Source organism: Gadus macrocephalus, chromosome 3 (assembly GCF_031168955.1).
Source record: "Gadus macrocephalus chromosome 3, ASM3116895v1".
Classification (NCBI taxonomy): domain Eukaryota; kingdom Metazoa; phylum Chordata; class Actinopteri; order Gadiformes; family Gadidae; genus Gadus; species Gadus macrocephalus.
Genome location: NC_082384.1, coordinates 3,583,280 through 3,603,010, shown reverse-complemented (window position 1 = coordinate 3,603,010; position 19,731 = coordinate 3,583,280). Strand labels below are relative to the sequence as shown.

At 43.5% G+C, this 19,731-nt stretch overlaps 2 protein-coding genes across 4 annotated transcripts in view; both read right to left on the bottom strand.

The window, feature by feature from the left end:
- The window catches only part of vps54 (VPS54 subunit of GARP complex), a 59,417-nt gene extending 40,068 nt beyond the window's left edge, over positions 1-19,349 (bottom strand). The window contains exons 1-4 of one of the 2 annotated variants that reach the window (XM_060046099.1): positions 19,195-19,349; positions 14,367-14,544; positions 13,396-13,637; positions 10,797-10,881 (exon numbers count right to left, since the gene is read on the bottom strand). In XM_060046099.1, coding sequence (XP_059902082.1) covers positions 10,797-10,881; positions 13,396-13,637; positions 14,367-14,517 — 478 coding nt within the window. In that variant the 5' untranslated portion in view covers positions 14,518-14,544; positions 19,195-19,349. The remainder of the gene's footprint in view (positions 1-10,796; positions 10,882-13,395; positions 13,638-14,366; positions 14,545-19,194) is intronic. The other variant, XM_060046098.1, reaches the window with a different exon arrangement.
- LOC132453299 (uncharacterized) lies at positions 2,515-6,884 on the bottom strand. Of its 2 annotated transcripts, none has more exons than XM_060046131.1 (7): positions 4,931-6,884; positions 4,503-4,805; positions 4,231-4,394; positions 3,909-4,052; positions 3,577-3,811; positions 3,164-3,462; positions 2,515-3,042 (listed from the first exon to the last, which is right to left on the bottom strand). In XM_060046131.1, exons 2-7 carry the CDS (start codon positions 4,702-4,704, stop codon positions 2,686-2,688), a joined length of 1,401 nt encoding a protein of 466 aa, XP_059902114.1. In that variant the 5' UTR covers positions 4,705-4,805; positions 4,931-6,884; the 3' UTR covers positions 2,515-2,685. The 2 variants fall into 2 exon arrangements, with proteins under 2 accessions (XP_059902114.1, XP_059902113.1); XM_060046130.1 differs by having other exon boundaries at positions 4,966-6,884.
- Positions 19,350-19,731: the final 382 nt, after the last annotated feature.

The following is a 19,731-nucleotide window of genomic DNA, read 5'->3' as shown; positions in this document are numbered from 1 at the left end:
TTCCTATGGGAAATTGCTTTTTGCTCAATAGCTTCCGAGTTATGGGACCCAGACCCCCCGGACCAATATAGACCTGTCCTACTATGTGGTTATAACAACACACACCTCACTAACAATAAATATTTTGCACCTCCAATTTTATTTGGATTCTTTAAAAATCCCATTCATTTCCTATGGAAAACTGCTTTTTGCTCAATAGCTTCCGAGTTATGGGACCCAGAGGCCCCAGACCAATGTTGACCTGTCCTACTATGTGGTACTAACAACACACACACCTCACTAAAAATTTATATTTTGCACCTCACATTTTATTTAAAATATTTTAAGAATCCCATTCATTTCCTATGGGAAATTGCTTTTTGCTCAATAGCTTCCGAGTTATGGGACCCAGAGGCCCCAGACCAACGTTGACCTGTCCTACTATGTGGTACTAACAACACACACCTCACTAAAAATTAATATTTTGCACCTCCTATTTTATTTAAATATTTTAAGAATCCCATTCATTTCCTATGGGAAATTGCTTTTTGCTCAATAGCTTCCGAGTTATGGGACCCAGAGGCCCCAGACCAATGTTGACCTGTCCTACTATGTGGTACTAACAACACACACCTCACTAAAAATAAATATTTTGCACCTCCTATTTTATTAAAATATTTTAAGAATCCCATTCATTTCCTAAGGGAAATCGCTTTTTGCTCAATAGCTTCCGAGTTATGGGACCCAGAAACCCCAGACCAATGCAGACCAACACAGTCTCACTCCGAGAACATCAAATACCGACTGTTGGCCAAGGCACTTGAACGTCGGTGGCTGACGAGAAAGGTACCCTTCGGCGTAGTCTGCAGACGGAAAGGGGGTGCTCCAGCAGCCGATTCACTCCTGTATTAACCCGACTACGTCTCTAATAGACACTGTGAGCATCTTTCCTATTGGATGTTTTTTGGGATATTTTTCTGTGAAAATGGCGGAAATACTTTTTATTCTGGGTGGATAAGATATTTATGTATAGTTACACCATTAAAATTGTTTACGTAAACATTTTATTGAGCGTTCCGCAGCATTGAGAAGAGCTGGAATAAATAAATAAATATGTTTATATATTTATTTATTATATACGACCACCAGACTTCCTCGAAGCAACGAGAATGGTCTATTAAATTCAAAATGGGATTTAAGGGATACAGTGCCATATGGTCCATCGCCATACGTCAATATGAATTTAATTCATAGAATTTCCGAGTCGATGGTCAATGGTCGGATACAGATCTCGTTATAACGACAATTGAATAAAAGCTATGGTCTACTTATAATATTATAACAAAATAATTGTATATTTATATTATATATATTTTAATATTTAATTAATTAAATACAATAACGGCTGTAAACATGTGACATGCCTAGGTTTTTTGGCCTTTTCTTTTCAATGGGCCTGCGTCCACGTCACGTAACTCTCATGGTTGCTATGTCAGCCCCCTCTGCTCCTTACATGGCTCCAAACCACGTGGGCGGCAACAGAGTTGCCGTCAATTATGTTGTTTTTGTCATAGGTTAGGAAATAGGTTAGGAAATAGACAGATATTCCAAGGTTTCCTTCGAAAGGCACCTTGCAATATGCATCTATACTCCGCAGTTTAGACATAATTAATAAGTTACTTTTTTAATGAACTTGACTCGGGTATTTTTAATCGCTGTCTGGTGGCTTGTTACGTCACTCTGAGACACGCATGGACAAATTTTATAGTGACAGCCTTTAACCTATTTTTTAAAGCAAAACATTGATTTAACGAGGCAGGGTTATTTGAAACAATTAATTGAATATGTGTGAAAGGCCATTCTTTCTCTTGAGTGTGCTTCCTATTTAGGTCTAGTGTACACCCATAGCCTACTGTCCACAAGCACCCACCCCCCTCCCCATATGGATATGGAGAATTGTTGCCACGTCCCATTGGTGGTGGTGTCATATATATGAAAGAGGGCATTCAAATATACTACAATGATCAATTAGGAGGCCTAAGCCCTAAAGGAAGTGATGCAATAGGTGACTGAGTCGAGGACATTAACAAGTAAGCTATAGACCTGGGGTCTGTTTTATATCAAAGGGGGTCTCATAGGACACTTACAAATTGCCCACAAAAAAAGCCCTACAGGAAAGGCTTACACAGAATCATCAAACGCGCCATTGAAACGCATTGGCAAAAAGCCGTTTTCCATAGGAAATTAATGGGATTTTTAAAAACTTCAAATAAAATTGGAGGTGCAAAATATTATTTTTTAGTGAGGTGTGTGTCATTAGTACCACATTGTAGGACAGGTCCACATTGGTCTTGGGCCTCATGGTCCCATAACTCGGAAGCTATTGAGCAAAAAGCCGTTTTCCATAGGAAATTAATCAGGGTTCCTACAGGTTTGTTCAAGTCAAATTCAAGTCTTTTTAAGTCCCTTTTAAGACCACTTATATAAAAAATTAATACCTATTTCACGGCCTATTTCACAGACCTACCGACAACGTTTGTTCAAAATTTGTTAATTTATTTCAACAAATGTGAAAATGTGGACTGTAAAGCATTATGGAATGATGGAACATTACAGCATAGTGGTGAGTACTTACGCCAACAGCACAGACTCCTGAACAATAAACAATGAAAATCAACTCAACAATAAATAAAATTATGATCACAGTCAACTCCTAAGTTCTGCACTCTTAGCAGCGATCTCTTTATCAAGGAGAGCCAGTTCTGCCAACTTCTCCTTATGGCCTCTCCGCAGGATGTTTGACCTGGTGATCAGGCCAGCCATCTTGCTCCCTGCCTTCGCTTCAGCCTCCTCAGCCATCTTGTCCGCATCCCTAGCCAGACCCTCAGATACCTCCTGTACACGTCTCCTCTTAACCTTCAGCTCCTCAAGACAGTCCTCTGCTTCCCTCCTCTTGAGAGCCTGCTCTTTTGCCTCCCTGTTCCTTCTTTTGGTCTCCAGATGGGTACGATACCTTGTCCTTGCCCTTGCTACACTTTCCAGTAGCGGTTTACTGAGTGGAACCTGGGTATCGGGTTGGGGAAAGAGAACCAGATTCAGTGACAAACTCAAGAGACCAACTATGTTGATTCTATCAACTTTTAAGTCAACAGCATATTACTAGTCCAGAGAGGAGTCATCTTACCTTGGTAACACCTCCATGTTGTATGATGAAGTCACACACCAGTCTCCGTGTGACCACAGTATCCTCCTCCAAGTTATCAGACTCCACCTCTTTATTGATTGAGAATCCACGCTCAACTGTAGCTTGACCGTGGGAGAGGATGAGCAGCTTCTTGCAGAAGGCCCACAGCTCGGGATAAGGCTCCATGGCGCTGCTCAGGAAGATGTCCAGCCTCTTCTGCATGGGTTGAAAGGAGAGGAAGTCCTCACTCCGGCTCTCCAAGGACAGGAGACTGTCGAACTGCTGCAGTATGACATCCCCTACGACAAAACAAATGAGAAAATAGAGAAAAACATTGATAAATCATTGGGCATTACCAGCAAAGTAGATTGAGGATAAATTCATGTGTAGCCTATAATTTGCCTTATTCTTACCCAAAGAAGTATCAGTAAGCTGTTTGTCCTGGAGAAACCTTTGAACCAGCCCTTTCATGTGATTCCTGCCTCTTTCTGGTTCTCTATACATTACTGACGGATCCAGGCACACCATCTGCCTAACAGTCAGATACTTGAGGGGGCTCTTGTCCTGCACTTTCTTGATCATGTTACTCAGTCCCTGCATGCACTCTCTCTTGAACTCGAGCACCCTGAGTTCTGCACCTTTGATTCTCTAGAGAGAGAAATTAGCCATGAATATAGAACATGTCTTCAATGACCTGGTTCACCCTAACCATTTGTAAAATGATCTTTTGAAAACATCACACTACCTTAAGGACTGACTCTGCACCTAGACCAATGCTGATGTCTTGTGGGCTGAGCCAGATGGTCTTGTCTGTGACATCCAGTTTGGTCAGCTGCAGGGCAGTGATATCGTGTAGTACTTCTCTTTTTATGAAGCGTCTGAGTAGACTCTGTCAACAGACAAACACAAAAATGTCTGGTGCGGAACATTAATCACCAACATCAAATTATCTTATGATGATGCACAATGTAGCCACTATTTTTTACACATCCTAACCACAAACCCCATTTTGTCATAATGGATCAATTGAGCCCAATCAGGGGTTATAACGTTAAGTAAATTGTTACCATCATCAACTCGGTCAGGTCCTTGGGGAGGAATGGGAGCACAGGCTCATCCGTCTGATATTTTTTCAGGAAGGGATTGAAGGTCCTGGCAATTGCTGCGTAGAACTGCAATTTGGCCAAGACGAGTGGATCCTTTATGGCTGCTGCAAGTGTGTCATATGATGCTGAGAAAAAGACATACAGACAGTCAGACATTTCAACTATGACAAGGCCACACCACCACCAGGGTTAGGACACAGTCACAGACCTATTCACATTTAAGAAGGGCCTACCTGTTCCAGGGTTCGGGAGTCTCTTTGTTTTCACAGCTTCCATGTACAGGAGAAGTGATGGCCAGACTGCCAGGGCTCTCTCCACAACCGGAAGGTTTTCTACCCAACGATGGGCACAGAAAGATAGAGGGAACACACTGGACTTGGTTACGGTGATGTAATCCTCTCTCCTGGCAGGCGTATTGTGAAACAATGTGTGCATTGCTCTCAGCAATTTGTCCAGCTGCCATACAGTGAACCCACACTTGAAGGAGTTGTGTAGCGTGTGTAGGCCACAGCTCCCCACACAAACGAGCTGAAGACCTAAAGGTTTCAATGCAAACTTGATATTAGAAACCAAATTAGAACTTTGAAAGTGTTTATTCAATGTTAAGTGCACTACAAATAAAATACATTTTTATAATTACTAATGGATCAGAAACACTCACCCACACACACAGTAATAGCATTATAAACTCCTCACCTCCGTACTGCTCAGCTTGATCTTTCTGGAAAAGGTCGAAGAGTTTCCAATTCACATTGGGCCCATCCATTGAAATAGACACCAAGTTCCTGAGGTTCAGTTTGTCCATACATTCCTGAAAAAAGGGCTGCATTTCATTACTCAAAATAAGAGGACTAGGTGAGCATCACATATTGACACACACACACACACACACACACACACACACACACACACACACACACACACACACACACACACACACACACACACACACACACACACACACACACACACACACACACACACACACACACACACACACACACACACACACACACACACACACACACACACACACACACACACACACACACACACACTTGATTCGGAACGGAACAACAGCTGTTCGCTTCCACAGGGAAAAACTAAGGAACTTCAACCTACTTAGGCCTACTAATTAACGGTAAAAAGCTATTAAATCTTCAACAAAATATGCAGATACTGTCATAATCGGTTCCAGGGAGTATATAGGGATTATTAATGTTATTTTTGGTGGTGTCTTTTTCTGGAACGAGTATTCGATTAATCGCTCGGAAAAACCAACGAGTATCCGAAGCCTGAAAAATGGCATTCGGGCCAGCCCTAATGGTAATTAAACATTAAAACACCTGCGGCTTATAGTCCAGTGCGTCTTATATATGACCACATCATTCAATTTAGCTGCTGCGGTTTATACTCCGGTGCGCCTTACAGTGCGGAAAATACGGTATTTGCTTTGGACAAAAGCGTCTGCCAAGTACATAAACACATAAACAAACATTGTTAAGGAAAGTAGAGTAAAAAGGGTCATGCTTACTTTGAGATGTGACAGCAGGTCTTGTGCAGTGGAATGTCCCATAAACTGGGAGCCCAGATATCTGGACTGAACCTGTCCCTCGTTCCAGAAGCGGACATGCACATCCAGCTGTTTGTTTTTCGTAGTCTCGTTGAGACTCTCGTCGAACATCAGAACGAACGGCGATTTGTTGACTTGGGACACCAGTTCCTCTTTTATATAGACAGCTAAACCAAACTTGGCTATGTACGCCGTTTTGTCAGGACCACAAGTAAATGTGGTAGCGATGTCGGAATCTGGGAACATGCATTTGAACAGCTCTGAAATACTGTCATTACCATTGTAAGACTGGTGTTTGGAGATGGTATTAAGAGTCCACAACACCTCTGCCTTCATAGTGGGTGTGGACCCAAAAGATGTGCGCAGATCCACTCTAGTCGTCGTAACTGGAGGGGCTGCTGTATCACTGCTAGTGCTAGCAGTTGGCTGGTTATCTGCTTCTGCTTCTGATTCAGGCACAACAGCTGGCTGGCCAACGCTAGCAGAAAACACTCCGGCGATGGAAGGAGTTTGATATTTCCCTTTTATAGAAGAAATGTGCTTGGACGACTTGGCATGGGACTCTAAAGCCTTCAAGCCCATCGTACCAAGCTGAATAATTTTTTTGCATACGGTGCAAAAAGCCGCGAAAACATTTTTGTCCACCGGTTTCAACCAGTGGCAAAATGCCTGTTTATCTCGCCACGCGTCATTAAACTTACATTTCCCCATAACCCCAGCATAAAATGGGTCGCTAGATAACCTAAACAAACGTTCAAAAAAAAATTGCGCACTTCTGCTTGGCTTGTTGTTGGTGTACTGTAGCAAAGTGACGTGTGGGAAGCGGGAACCATGGAAATATAAATGGGACCCGCGGAAGCGTTGCATTCATTATTGGTTCCGGTGTTTTGACTTTTGAGGAGAATGCGCTACGGAGAAGTTATACTGCCGATTTTTTAAGACCCAGATATCAAAATTCAAGACTTTTTCAAGTCTTTTTAAGGTATTAATTCCAAATTCATAAATTCAATGCTTTTAAGACTTTTTAAGACCCCGCGGGAACCCTGTTAATGGGATTTTTAAAAAATGCAAATAAAATAGGAGGTGCAAAATATTTATTTTTAGTGAGGTGTGTGTTGCTAGTACCATATAGTAGAACAGGTCTAAATTGGTCTGGGGCCTCATGGTCCCATAACTCGGAAGCTATTGAGCAAAAAGCCGTTTTCCATAGGAAATGAATGGGATTTTTAAAAAATTCAAATAAAATTGGAGGTGCAAAATATACATTTTTAGTGAGGTGTGTGTTGTTATTACCACATTGTAGGACAGGTCCACATTGGTCTGGGGCCTCATGGTCCCATAACTCGGAAGCTATTGAGCAAAAAGCCGTTTTCCATAGGAAATGAATGGGATTTTTAAAATATTTAAATAAAATAGGAGGTGCAAAATATTATTTTTTATTGAGGTGTGTGTTGTTAGTACCACATAGTAGGACAGGTCTACTTTGGTCTGGGGTGTCTGGGTCCAATACCTGGGAAGCTATTGAGCAAAAAGCAATTTTCCATAGGAAATGAATGGCCGAATATCTGTCGAATATCCAACATCATACTAACTTCACCACGGTGCTTTTGTTTTGGTTCAGAACGCAGCAAACATGGCGCTGTCACGTTAAAATTGTACCGGGGGCGAAAATTGTACCGGCCAACGTCATCGTTTGTTTACATCCTGACAACCTGCCAGGCAACAGACGACGCGATGCAGAAAACATGTTTCCAAACGACGAAATAACATAATACAGATAGCGGATCGCTATCTGTATTATGATAGATGGCGATAACACTTGTTTTTACTTCATATTTGTATTGTATTTAATTGTTTAATCGAAACAATAAAAAAAATTGCCCGCAAAACGGGCGATCTCGTCAAATGACAAATGTTTTGCCCGCGAAACGGGACATCTCGTCAAATGACGTAGGAGGGTTCTTGAAACATAATACAGATAACGGATCGCTAGATAACACTTGTTTTTACTTTATATTTGTATTGTATTGAATTGTTTAATCGAATTTAGCTAGTAAACTGAGTGTTTTAAGCAGGTTTCATAGTCTAGAATGTTCAAGAACCTTCCTACGTGATTTGACGCGTCATTTGACGCGATCGCCCGTTTCGCGGGCAAATTTTTTTATTGTTTCGATTAAACAATTAAATACAATACAAATATAAAGTAAAAACAAGTGTTATCGCTATCTATCATAATACAGATAGCGATCCGCTATCTGTATTATGTTATTTCGTCGTTTGGAAACATGTTTTCTGCATCGCGTCGTCTGTTGCCGGGCAGGTTGTCAGGATGTAAACAAACGATGACGTAGGCCGGTACAATTTTCGCCCCCGGTACAATTTTAACATGACAGCGCCGCCGAGGAAGAATCGCATTGTGTGTTCACACCAAACGCAACGGGGCGACAAGATCCCATACAAAGTGAACGTAGAGACGCGTATAAGGGCGAAATTTTCGCGGGAGAAAACCGGCGACAAGTTTTTGTCGTGATGACAGCCAATCAGCGTTCAACAGCGTGATAACTGAGTGACATGTGTAACGTAACAGCCAATCAGCGTTCAGCCGTCAAACTCAGTGCAGTGCAGTCCGGGGTGACTGCGGCATGGAGGAGAAAGTGATTGTTGCAGTTTGCGACTCCCGGAGCTCTATATATAATAGTATATAATATATTATAATTGTATATATAATATCACGGCCAACAGCTCTGTCGCCTCCGGATGGCCGTAGCGCGGGGAGCTCTCATAGGGATTGGGCTTCTCGGGATTTGTTTACCGGCATTGCTATGGTTTCCGGTCTTGTGTGTTCCAACGGTTTAATAGGTAGGCCCATCTAATAAATCTGTCTAATCAATGCTTCATTTTGTTTATGTCAGTTGAATTTTGTTACAAGTTGAATGCAAATGAGCACTGTTAGCATTCCAAAAGGCACAAGCTCTTACTTAGCTGTTTTCAGTCTGTGTTTTTAGTTGTATGGCACATAATGATGGCATATATTTTTATATATTTTTTCGTCTAGACCAATTGATTTGAAAATGTAAAATTTCCTAATACTAGAAGCACTTCTGATCAGATATTAAAGAGATTTAATACAAACAAACACATTTATACTTATTTTCTCACCCAATGAGAATCGATAAGAGAATCGATAAGGAATCGGATCGATAAGCAGAATCGGAATCGTGAAATTCTTATCAATTCCCATCCCTAATGGTGGGTAGAGTACTGAAAATCTATACTCAAGTAAAAGTACAATTACTTTCTTCGAAATCTACTTGAGTAAAAGTAAATATTCCAATTTGAAAACCTACTTGAGTAAGAGTAAAAAAGTACTTTGTTATAAAGTTGCTCAAATTACAAGTTATTTTACATTTTTGTATTTGAGTGCTTGTATCAGTGAAAAAGACATAACGTGTGTGAGTGAGTGAGAGAGAAAGAGATGCACGCTTAAAACATTTCTTCACAAGTTGCTTCATTGTGTGTATTGTTCATTAAACATAAACAAAAAATGTAATTAAATTTCAAACAAATTTACACTAAAAACCTAAATTAATTTCTGCTCTGTGCAAAGCAAGTTTTGTAGGTACACAACCAATTAAACACTAACCAGGCTGGCTTGGTTAGCTGATTAGCCAATCAGATTTGTCTTCACGCGATTGCGGTCCAGCCTACGCATAAAAGACAGTAGTATCTTTAGAATTATATAAACTCTACGTGGACCGTAATCCCGCACCCACTGCCGAAAATATCTTCCTGCGCGTCTGCATCCACGACGTGTATGCTTGTATTACAGTCAACGAAGATAATGTGTTTATCAAAATACTAATTTTAATGAAGGCACAATGGAAAATGCAATTGAGTAAAGAGTAGGACTGTAAATCAAATATTTACTAGAGTAAAAGTAAACTACAGACTTAAAAAGGGATGGTGAAAAGTACTTGTATAAGTAATTTTTTACTCATTTGCGTTACTTGTAACACGGTACTACCCACCACTGAGTACGGGGTTTGGAAGTAACAGGCACCCGCTCAGCTGCGTGCATTATGGGAATTATTGTTTGATTAGCGGTAACTTCAAGACTAGCAGCACATTGTCGGACCGCCGGGTGAAAATGACACCCACATAAAATGTATGCTGGAAAACACACATAAAAATGCTGATGCATTTAACACATTCAGCACCAGGATGAGGGAGAAGAGTTCAACCGGTCCACAACTGTATGAAACAAATCAATTTCACAACGAGTGAAGCCCGCTTGATATCCATGATTAAAAGTAAATACAATCGTATTTACTTTCATAGACACTTTTTATTTCAAGGTGATTTTATAGGCAATTTAGCGCAGGGATCTTTTTTTTTTATGTAATAGCAAATATCTTTCGCATAAACATACCCTTATAGTCTTTGTTCCTCTACAGCCAATTATAGAATATAGTGCACTTTCACAGAGACTCTGTTTGAAAAGAAGAACAACCCAGATTAGGCCTGTTTAGGTAGCAGGATTTGATGCCGCATTCCTACACTTTTAAAATGCAATTCAATGTGGAAGTAATCCAAGTATTCAGAATACAATACTCAGAGTGATGTAACGGAATACGTTACATGTTACATTTTTGGGCACGTATTCTGTAACTGGATACATTTTAAAAGTATCCTTCCCAACACTGGCCGTGTGTTAACTAATGACTTGGTAACAATCGTATGCAGAGCAGGTGCTCCGAGCCCAGGTATATAAAGCAGCAGACCATAATCAGCCTGATGAGGGACACCTGGCCGGTCAGACCATGGAAGAAGGGTCATTGGGAACATTTAAGAGAGCAGATCTCGTTAAGGTGTGCCTGGTTGAGTCATTAATTTTAGTGGCGTTATGCCTGTACCAGAGTCGCTGCCATGGCGACCAGTATTAAATGATGTATACCGTTGTTCTGGTTGATACTGGAGACGGCCTCCACTCCATCTTTGTTGGGACAGATCGCCTTGCAGCGCTCGTGGATCCTCTCCCTCTGCGAACACACAAGAACATCGGGGTTGACCCCGGGTCCGTTATGAAACACGCTAACATCAGTGTTCACCACGGGTCCGTTATGAAACACGATAACACAGGGGTTCACCCCGGGTCCGTTATGAAACACGATAAAACAGGGGTTCATCCCTGGTCTGTTATGAAACACGACATCATCGGGGTTCTCCCCGGATCCGTTATGAAACGCGTAGTGGGCCGGCTATGAAGGAAACACAGACTGAGATCAAACAGGGCATCCAGGTGTGTTCTGGAGGTGAAGGTTTCTATGGGACCCTGATCAGGCTCACAGGAGTCTCCAGAACCGTACATAAGAAGGTTTGCCAACTGCAGCATGTGGACTGTTATTACCATCATAATGGGGATCACCACCATTTGTCTTCCCTTAAAGGGGTAGTTCGGAATTTTGGACATAGGGCCTGATTCCCAAGTGAGCATTGGTATTCTATATCACTGGAGACAGTTTTCAACACATTTCATTCAGTCCTTCTAGTTGCAGAGTTCGCTCGTGCTAGGCTAGCGCACGACAACGGGCAATGCTAGCCTGCTATTAAAAACAGTCTTACCCACTCCACAGTACACCCGAGGTAAATCAATTATAACGCCAGACTATAGATTTAAATGTCTGTGTTGATAGAATAATGTTAGAAATAAAACTAACCTTGCATCGCATGAATCATCGAGGGACTACTTTCTCAGCAGAAGCGGAATTCTACTATGCGCTGGTTAGGTTTGTAACCGAATCACGACAGAAGAACGTAAACAGAGAAGCGTGGGACAGAAGCGCAATTGAACAACTAGGCAACATGATGGTTCAGTGTGCTTTTAGAAATTGTAGAAATAAACGGTACAGATGGGCACCACAAAGTTTCCACCAATTTCCAGTGCGAGATCCAGAAAGGACTCAACTGTGGCTTGTTGCTGCTGGCTTGGACATCAAAACACCGGCTCGAACATGTACGGTTCGTTGGATACAACAAATTCCTCATAATCGTCTTCAAAAGCAGATGCATCGCTAACTCCTCCAAACGTGGGCGTATCTTGTTAATTGAATACGCTAACGCCTCGTTTCCACATACGTATGTTTTTCGTATCCGTGCTTCCGTAAATTTACGGAAGGAGTCGCTAGTGTTTTACGTACGGGCATTACTTTATTTACGGACAAAAGATGAAGGAGTTCAAGTGCCTCGGGGTCTTGTTCGCGAGTGAGGGTACTATGGAGCGTGAGATTGGCCGGAGAATCGGAGCAGCGGGGGCGGTATTGCGTTCGCTTTACCGCACCGTTGTAACGAAAAGAGAGCTGAGTCGCATGCAAAGCTCTCGATCTACCGGTCGATCTTCGTTCCCATCCTCACCTATGGTCATGAGGGCTGGGTGATGACCGAAAGGACGAGATCGCGGGTACAAGCGGCCGAGATGAGTTTTCTCAGAAGGGTGGCTGGCGTCTCCCTGGAGACCTCGGGGAAGAACCAGGACTAGGTGGAGAGATTATATCTCAACACTGGCCTAGGAACGCCTCGGGATCCCCCCGTCAGAGTTGGTCAATGTGGCCCGGGAAAGGGAAGTCTGGAGCCCCCTGCTTGAGCTGCTCCCCCCGCGACCCGACCCCGGATAAGCGGATAGGAGACCGGTACTTTGGAACATGAGGATCGACATATGCAGAGATAAAAACAAACCAACCAGGCTTGGAAAGAGATCGCCGAGGAGTTTGGCCTGCCAGGTACTTAGGCTACAAGTTTTGTGAAAAACATAAAAACTTTCATACGGTATCTCCGTAAAACGACGGCGAAAGTTCAATTTTTTTAACGTATATTACGGACATACCGGACAGAAATTCTACGGAGGGGAGGAGTCTCGGAGGAAAAACGGACATTACGGAGAATCACATAGGAATGAATGGACTTTCGGTCGGAGACGGTTGAATCGCATACGAGAATGTACGTATGTGGAAACGAGGCGTTATAGAATTCCTTCGTTCACTGTAGCCTACTCTGCGTTTGTAGCAATGACAGCGGCAGGTAACCTAGGTATCAGTCCGCCGCTGCCATAGCCTACGTACAGGAATATAAACACTGCTGCTGAGACCCCGCAATTCCCTCAAAATGCAATGCAAGGTTGGTTTTATTTCTAACATTATTCTATAAACAGACATTTAGATTTATAGTCTGTCGTTATAATTGATTTACCTCGGGTGTACTGTGGAGTGGGTAAGACTGTTTTAATAGCAGGTTAGCATTGCCCGTTGACGTGCGCTAGCCTAGCACGAGCGAACTCTGCAACTAGAAGGACTGTATGAAATGCGTTGAAAACTGTCTCCAGTGATATAGAATACCAATGCTCACTTGGGAATCAGGCCCTATGTCCAAAATTCCGAACTACCCCTTTAACATTAACCTCTGGAACAACATCATGTAAAAAATCCAAATGAATATCATTTCCATAACAACCCCAATGTTTCTGCAACGTTATTGACTCGGTTCCAGAGGGTGCCGTGTACCTGGGCTGTCTCCTGCAGGTATGGGCCGAAGTCCTCCCTGCTGATGTTAGGCAGGTAGAAGGAGGGCATGACCTCTGTGTCAGCGAAGTCCAGGCCCCAGGACTTGGTAAAGAAGTCGGACTCGCGCTTGGCCAACCGCGGGTCGTTGAGCGCAGCCGGCAGGTTGACCTTGGAGCTGTACACCGTCCAGCGGCCGTGCTCCGACACCACTGAGGGGCCCTCACGCAGGCCCCGTGCCTCGCCTGGGACCGGAGAGACGGACACGGTCACACGGTGTCTGGAGTTAGGCGTGTGTGGTCGGAGGTGCATGTGTGGTCGGAGGTGCGTGTGTTTGGTAGGAGCCGTGTGTGCGTGGTTGGTTGGAGGTGTGTGCGTGGTTGGTTGGAGGTGTGTGCGTGGTTGGTTGGAGGTGTGTGCGTGGTTGGTTGGAGCTGTGTGCGTGGTTGGTTGGAGCTGTGTGCGTGGTTGGTTGGAGGTGGGTGCGTGGTTGGTTGGAGGTGGGTGCGTGGTTGGTTGGAGGTGGGTACGTGGTTGGTTGGAGGTGGGTGTGTGGTTGGAGGTGTGTGGTTGGAGGTGTGTGGTTGGAGGTGTGTGTGTGCCTGTGTGGTTGGAGGTGTGTGTGTGCGTGTGGTTGGAGGTCTGAGGTCTGAGGGGTGTGTGTTTGGTTGGTTTGGAGGTGGGTGGTCTAAGGGGTGTGTGTTTGGTTGGTTTGGAGGTGGGTGGTCTAAGGGGTGTGTGTTTGGTTGGTTTGGAGGTGGGTGGTCTGAGGGATGTGTGTGTTTGGTTGGTTTGGAGGTGGGTGGTCTGAGGGGTGTGTGTGTTTGGTTGGTTTGGAGGTGGGTGGTCTGAGGGGTGTGTGTGTTTGGTTGGTTTGGAGGTGGGTGGTCTGAGGGGTGTGTGTGTGTGTGTGTGTGTGTGTGTGTGTGTGTGTGTGTGTGTGTGTGTGTGTGTGTGTGTGTGTGCTGGCTGACCGGCGGTGGGCTCCTTGGGGCAGACGTCAGGCAGCGATCGGCCTGGGTGTTGCCGTGGCGGCGAGGAGGCGTCCCGCTCCTTGCAGTAGATCCCGTCTCGTCCCCCAGCCCCTGTGTGGGGCGCTGTGGAGGAGCCGTGGCCGGACGCCATGGCATCGGAACTCCTCCAGGAGACTAGCTGCACGCACGCGCACACACGCACACACGCACACAAGTTAGATTGCGGTGGTCTTCATGAGGTGTCTGAGGTGTATAACCCTCTGCTGAGGGCTTCAGAACGAAGGGTTGGACCCAGGCATCTCTGGGTTAAAAGCAGTTTAGTTCTGTTTGCCGGGACCGTCGACCACGGCCGGTCAGACCATTATAAATCATGGCGGACCCTAGATGGAACGGTCACATATGCACCAGCCAAGTCACATCTCCGCTGCTGGAGAGGCAGCAGAGATCCTAACTGTGTACTTGGATGATGTCCCTCAGTGGCTGCAGAACATTCATACTGTGTTGAACGTAAATAAAAACAGTTTCTCTTATCCATTTCTATATCTTTTAAAAAGGAAATCATACGGCCTGGAGCATTGTAGCACAATTTTTATTTAGTAATGTAAATGTATTCCATAAAGCTCCTTTAAGAAATGATGGGCTTAAGCACCACCGTCCAGTTCCAGACACCTCCCATCTTTAAACCATCAGCCACTGAACAAAAAAGCCTGGGCAGCAAATCATTGTCACGTACTAAAAATATATTCTACTTAATTTTGAGCTTGACCCATTTTGGTTTTCCTACATCAGTCTTCAAATATACCAACAGTCATCAGTGCATTGCTGACGGAAACTGTGAAACACCATATCGTAGATCAACGTATGGATCAGCTTTCTCCATAAAGGGCTGTAAACCCTGGAACACGAACAGGAACCAAAAATAATTTGAGATATAAAATAATTTACAATGAAGGTTAAGTTTAAAGGTTAAAAGCAAACCATAACCAATGTTTAGCTCTATGTAATGTGTTTTTTATTGGTGACCTGTTTAGATTAACAATAAAAGCCCCTTATTTGAATTACACTGCAGACGTAAAGCGATAGCTATAAAATCCTAATCAGTTTCCTGCCCGTATTGGAATTATGGTAGTTTTCATAATCTGCATCAATCAATTAAATAAAACCTAACACCTAAAGGCTTTAGACAAACACCAGAACACAGTGAAGAAAGGCAACATATGCTATTTGATCACAGAAACAGGAACAGAAACAAATGCAGATTCCCCAAAAAGAGTGCCCCCAAAAATAGTAACATTAAAAAGGAACTGAAGACTGAAAAATATTTTCTGCGCAGGGGAATACAAACTGGTGTCCAGCACTCAGCATTGCGCTAAACCTTGAGTCCACACCTGACACATTAGGTCACCTGGAGCCCTTCGCCTTAGTATATGAAACTTTAGGGATGTACCAAAAAAGCTCTCTTAGAACTAGTTAGAGTACATTTTTGGTATTTCCATATCAATGCTTGGTGAATATTGTTACAGAGAACGTTGTTGTTATCAGACTGGTGCCAAGTAAGGGCCCTCTGTGCTTGGCTTTGTAATAACGACATCATCTGGCCCTAATTACAGCTAATTAGACAGACAAACCCGATGTATACCGTTTGGTCATTAATTAGGTATACACGAGTTCTCTAGAAACATCTTCAAATGGTTCTCATCTCAATCCACTGATAAATTATGACCATATCGTCATGCCGACCATGCTCCCACATTGACACAAAATAATCTGACACATGGCACAGAGAGAGACTGGGACTGGTTACATTACAACCGACAGGTCTGTAACATGCCCGACTAGAGAGGGGATAGCTGAGGAGATAGGTTGGTAGTACGGCTGGGCGATTAATCTAATTTTGATCGCGATTTCGATGTTAGCGTCAAAAGATCACAAAACTTATATGGCAATCGATTATTTTTTAATTAAATGTTTTATAGAAAGAACAGCTGGATACATATCTGTATATTATTTTAGTTTGAACATTTTCTTGACCCTTTTGTGTATTTTTTTAAGGCGAAATTTCAAAGTTCTCAGTTACAAAGTGTTTTTTGGGAGAGACATGCTGAATAAATACATCATGTTTTCAAACTCAAAAATAATCGTTTGAATAATCGTGATTTCAATATTGACCCAAATAATCGTGATCATGATTTTTTTTCCATCGAGCAGCCCTAGTAGTTGGTAGTACCCTCCTGTCAGTGCGTTTACATGATTCAAGAAAATGAAATTATTGGGTTAGTCCGACTATGATTGGATTATGAAGATTCATTTATACAGTTTAGTAGGACTAGGGTAAGGATCAAATCCGGTTTCTCATAATGGTGTGTTCCTGAATCCTCGGACACCAGGCTTCCAAGGATTCAGGAAAGCCTGGGATTCGGAAGTCGGGAAATCTCCCAGCTTTCTTGCGCCATTTCTCGGAGGCACGCCCCCTTATTGTCTTCATCTCTCGGAATTCTGAGAGTAGACGAGAGCAGTGATGACGCTCTCAACAAAAATGGCTGCGCCTGTGAAGAGATTTATTTTCTTTGTATTTGTACCATGTTGGTCATTTTAACGTCAATTTTAAATGCTCTTACACACGATTACATTGCTACTTTATTCCGGTCACCAATTTATGCATTGCACGGTCTTGCTGTGTGTACAATACAATGTTAAGTTGTGGTGTTTGTTTTCAAGCTGGTTTGCTAAAGAGGCTAATGTAGCTAACAATAAACAATGACTAGCCAATTTCATGACAGAATCACAAAATCGAACGGGAACGATATAAATGCTCCGAGATCGGAAGTTACGTCAAAAGTGCAACTCAGAAGGCTGGCGTCCAAGGATTCAGGAACACACCATAACTTCGGGCACATCTGTCAAAATAAATGTTTTTTTCTTCCATTATGTTTATGGTCTTTATTCATTCATTGCACCGCGGCCGAACTGACGGGGATATTCTTGTTTTATGAATCTTAAAGACTACGTCGGGTTCTCCATCTCTCTGGTTCTTCCACAACATTAAGGACTCGTAGTCGGGGTTATCTCGGCCATGGTGGAGAAGGAATTGGGGGGGAAAGGAACTTTGGCTTCGACTCTCTGAAGTCCAGATTGGAGGTGAAAGGAATTGTTACCGTATGCAGACTCCCGCCATAGGAGCTGCTCCGCCGCCGGAGGAGCTGCTCCACCAGAGTAGTCTGCATACGACCAAGAGGTCTGAACAATGGAGCGTCTGAGAAATGACATGGACCCGAAGTGAACTGACAGCTGTGTACTGAAAACATCTTTCTCGAATGCCGCCTGAGTTTGTTGTTGCTGATGACGTTAAGGGGTCAGTCGGTGGCTCCATAACACGAGTTGAAATGGGTACTAGTGATGGGTCGTTCGCGACCGAATCAGTTCGAAAGAACGAATCTTTAACAAGAACGAACCAAACTGATTCTTCTCTCTTGTTCGTCTCGTTCGTTCTCAGACTCGACTCCTCCCCAGACCCACTAGTCGCTGAAGCGTACGATAAAACGATTCAATATCAGTGAAATGGTAAATGCATGCTGTCTTTGTACTTTCTGTGTCATGCCAGATTAATCAAACATTTGAATGTCTCATCAATCTGTCTCGATCTTTCATGATTAGTTCTCCACCCGGGACCCCCACCATCTTTGCTAAATCAAGTCTATTATCTTGCTGATATGTTAAACATCCAATAATCAACTACACCCCCCATCCCACTGCGTTTGGTTAAAGTTGTAATGTTGTGTTGATTGATGACCGACTTCCACGATCGTTTGAGAATGAGAACGAGGGTGGAGCTGAGTCTGACTGACTCAGCTGAGAACTGTGTATTCCATGATTTGATCCACCGCTACCGGAAACTCGACTGAACGAACGAACAAACGATTCTGAACGACGATTCTTTTTAGCGAGCTGACCGACACCACCTATCGTACCGGGGTATGACATGCTTCGGCCAATTAATTGATTTACTCACCGCCATGTATAATCTGACAATTGCAGTTGTCCAATTGAGGTGCATAGTCGAACTATGGTTTTTAATCGGATTAAGCTTGGCATGAACGATGTGTGCACTGTCCAGTACAGCCTCAACCACCAAACTCAATCCTCTAGTAGTTGAAACACATGTCATGTGACAACTAGCACAAACACTGAAATACCAACGTCATGGGTCTCATGTGCAACCAGAAGTACCAGGTCATTATTATTTAATCGTCATTGTTTGAAGATTGCAGTACAGCTCCACTCACCATCCAAGAGTTTCCATCATGGACCTATTATAGAAGTCCATCTATAGGTCCCCATGCTTAGTTAAACCACATTTTGTCCCAGACCCATTAGTCAGAAGTCATCTGCTTTAGCGAGCATGGGGATGATAGCTCCTCACCCATGTGATGATACACAATGTAACCTGACTAATTAATGAAGCAAAATAAGTCAATGGCAACTGAGAAAACACAGGCTAACTAATAAGCTTCTTTACCCTAACAGTTATACAAATTAAATAGGACTACGTTTAATGACGACCAGACCATTCTTCACGGGCAGACAGCTTGCCGTTCTCCCTGTGAAGAGAAAGTGAACCATTGGACCTGGAGATCCACTGAGTGAAGGCTAATGTTGTCAACAGCTAGCAGGGTTACACGTAGACTGTCAGTGGAGAGGCTAACCCTGGAGCTACCTAGCTCGCTGCTAGCCCCTACACTACAAGTGAGGCGTTAGTTCAGGACTCATACTTCAACGGTCTGCCACCGCCTGTTTCGATATCACGGCGGGGCTTCGGTCTCATCCGTACCTGTCGTCTGGATCACAGCGGTAGTCAAATCTCCTGTTCGACATCACAGAAATACAGGTCTGACAGGAGGAGCACACAGTAAACTACCGGTGAATTACCCATGATGCACTGCAGCATGGAGTGTCTCCCTGATTCTCTCTCAACATGCCCCACTACCGCCCCCTGTGGACCGCTTCCTCCCTTCACCTCCTCACTGCCTCACTACAGCCCCCTGTGGTCCGTTTCCTCCCTTTCCCTCCTCACTGCCTCACTACCGGCACCTGTGGACCGCCTCCTCCCCTCATCTAAGCAGGGGTGTCAAACGTACGGCCCGCGGGCCGGATCAGGCCCGCGAACGGGTTTAATCCGGCCCGCGAGATGATTTTGTGAAGTAAAAGAAAAAAAATGATTATTATTATTTATTTTTTTATAAAAATCCTTCCTAGCATTACATGGATTGCATTAACTGGCACTGATTAATTTGTTGTACATTGAACTACTGGACAATTGTGTGTAACTGGAAGTCGCTTTGGAATGTGTACAATTATCTGCTATTTT

Bases quoted from the DNA above. Each gene is read 5' to 3' on its own strand.
- LOC132453299 (XM_060046130.1), bottom strand. From the start codon at position 5,098: ATGCAGCCCTTTTTTCAGGAATGTATGGACAAACTGAACCTCAGGAAC. The intron at 3,463-3,576 runs GTAAGAATAAGG...GTTTTGTCGTAG, and splicing joins GCTTACTGATACTTCTTTGG to GGGATGTCATACTGCAGCAG. The intron at 3,043-3,163 runs GTAAGATGACTC...CCCGATACCCAG, and splicing joins AACATGGAGGTGTTACCAAG to GTTCCACTCAGTAAACCGCT.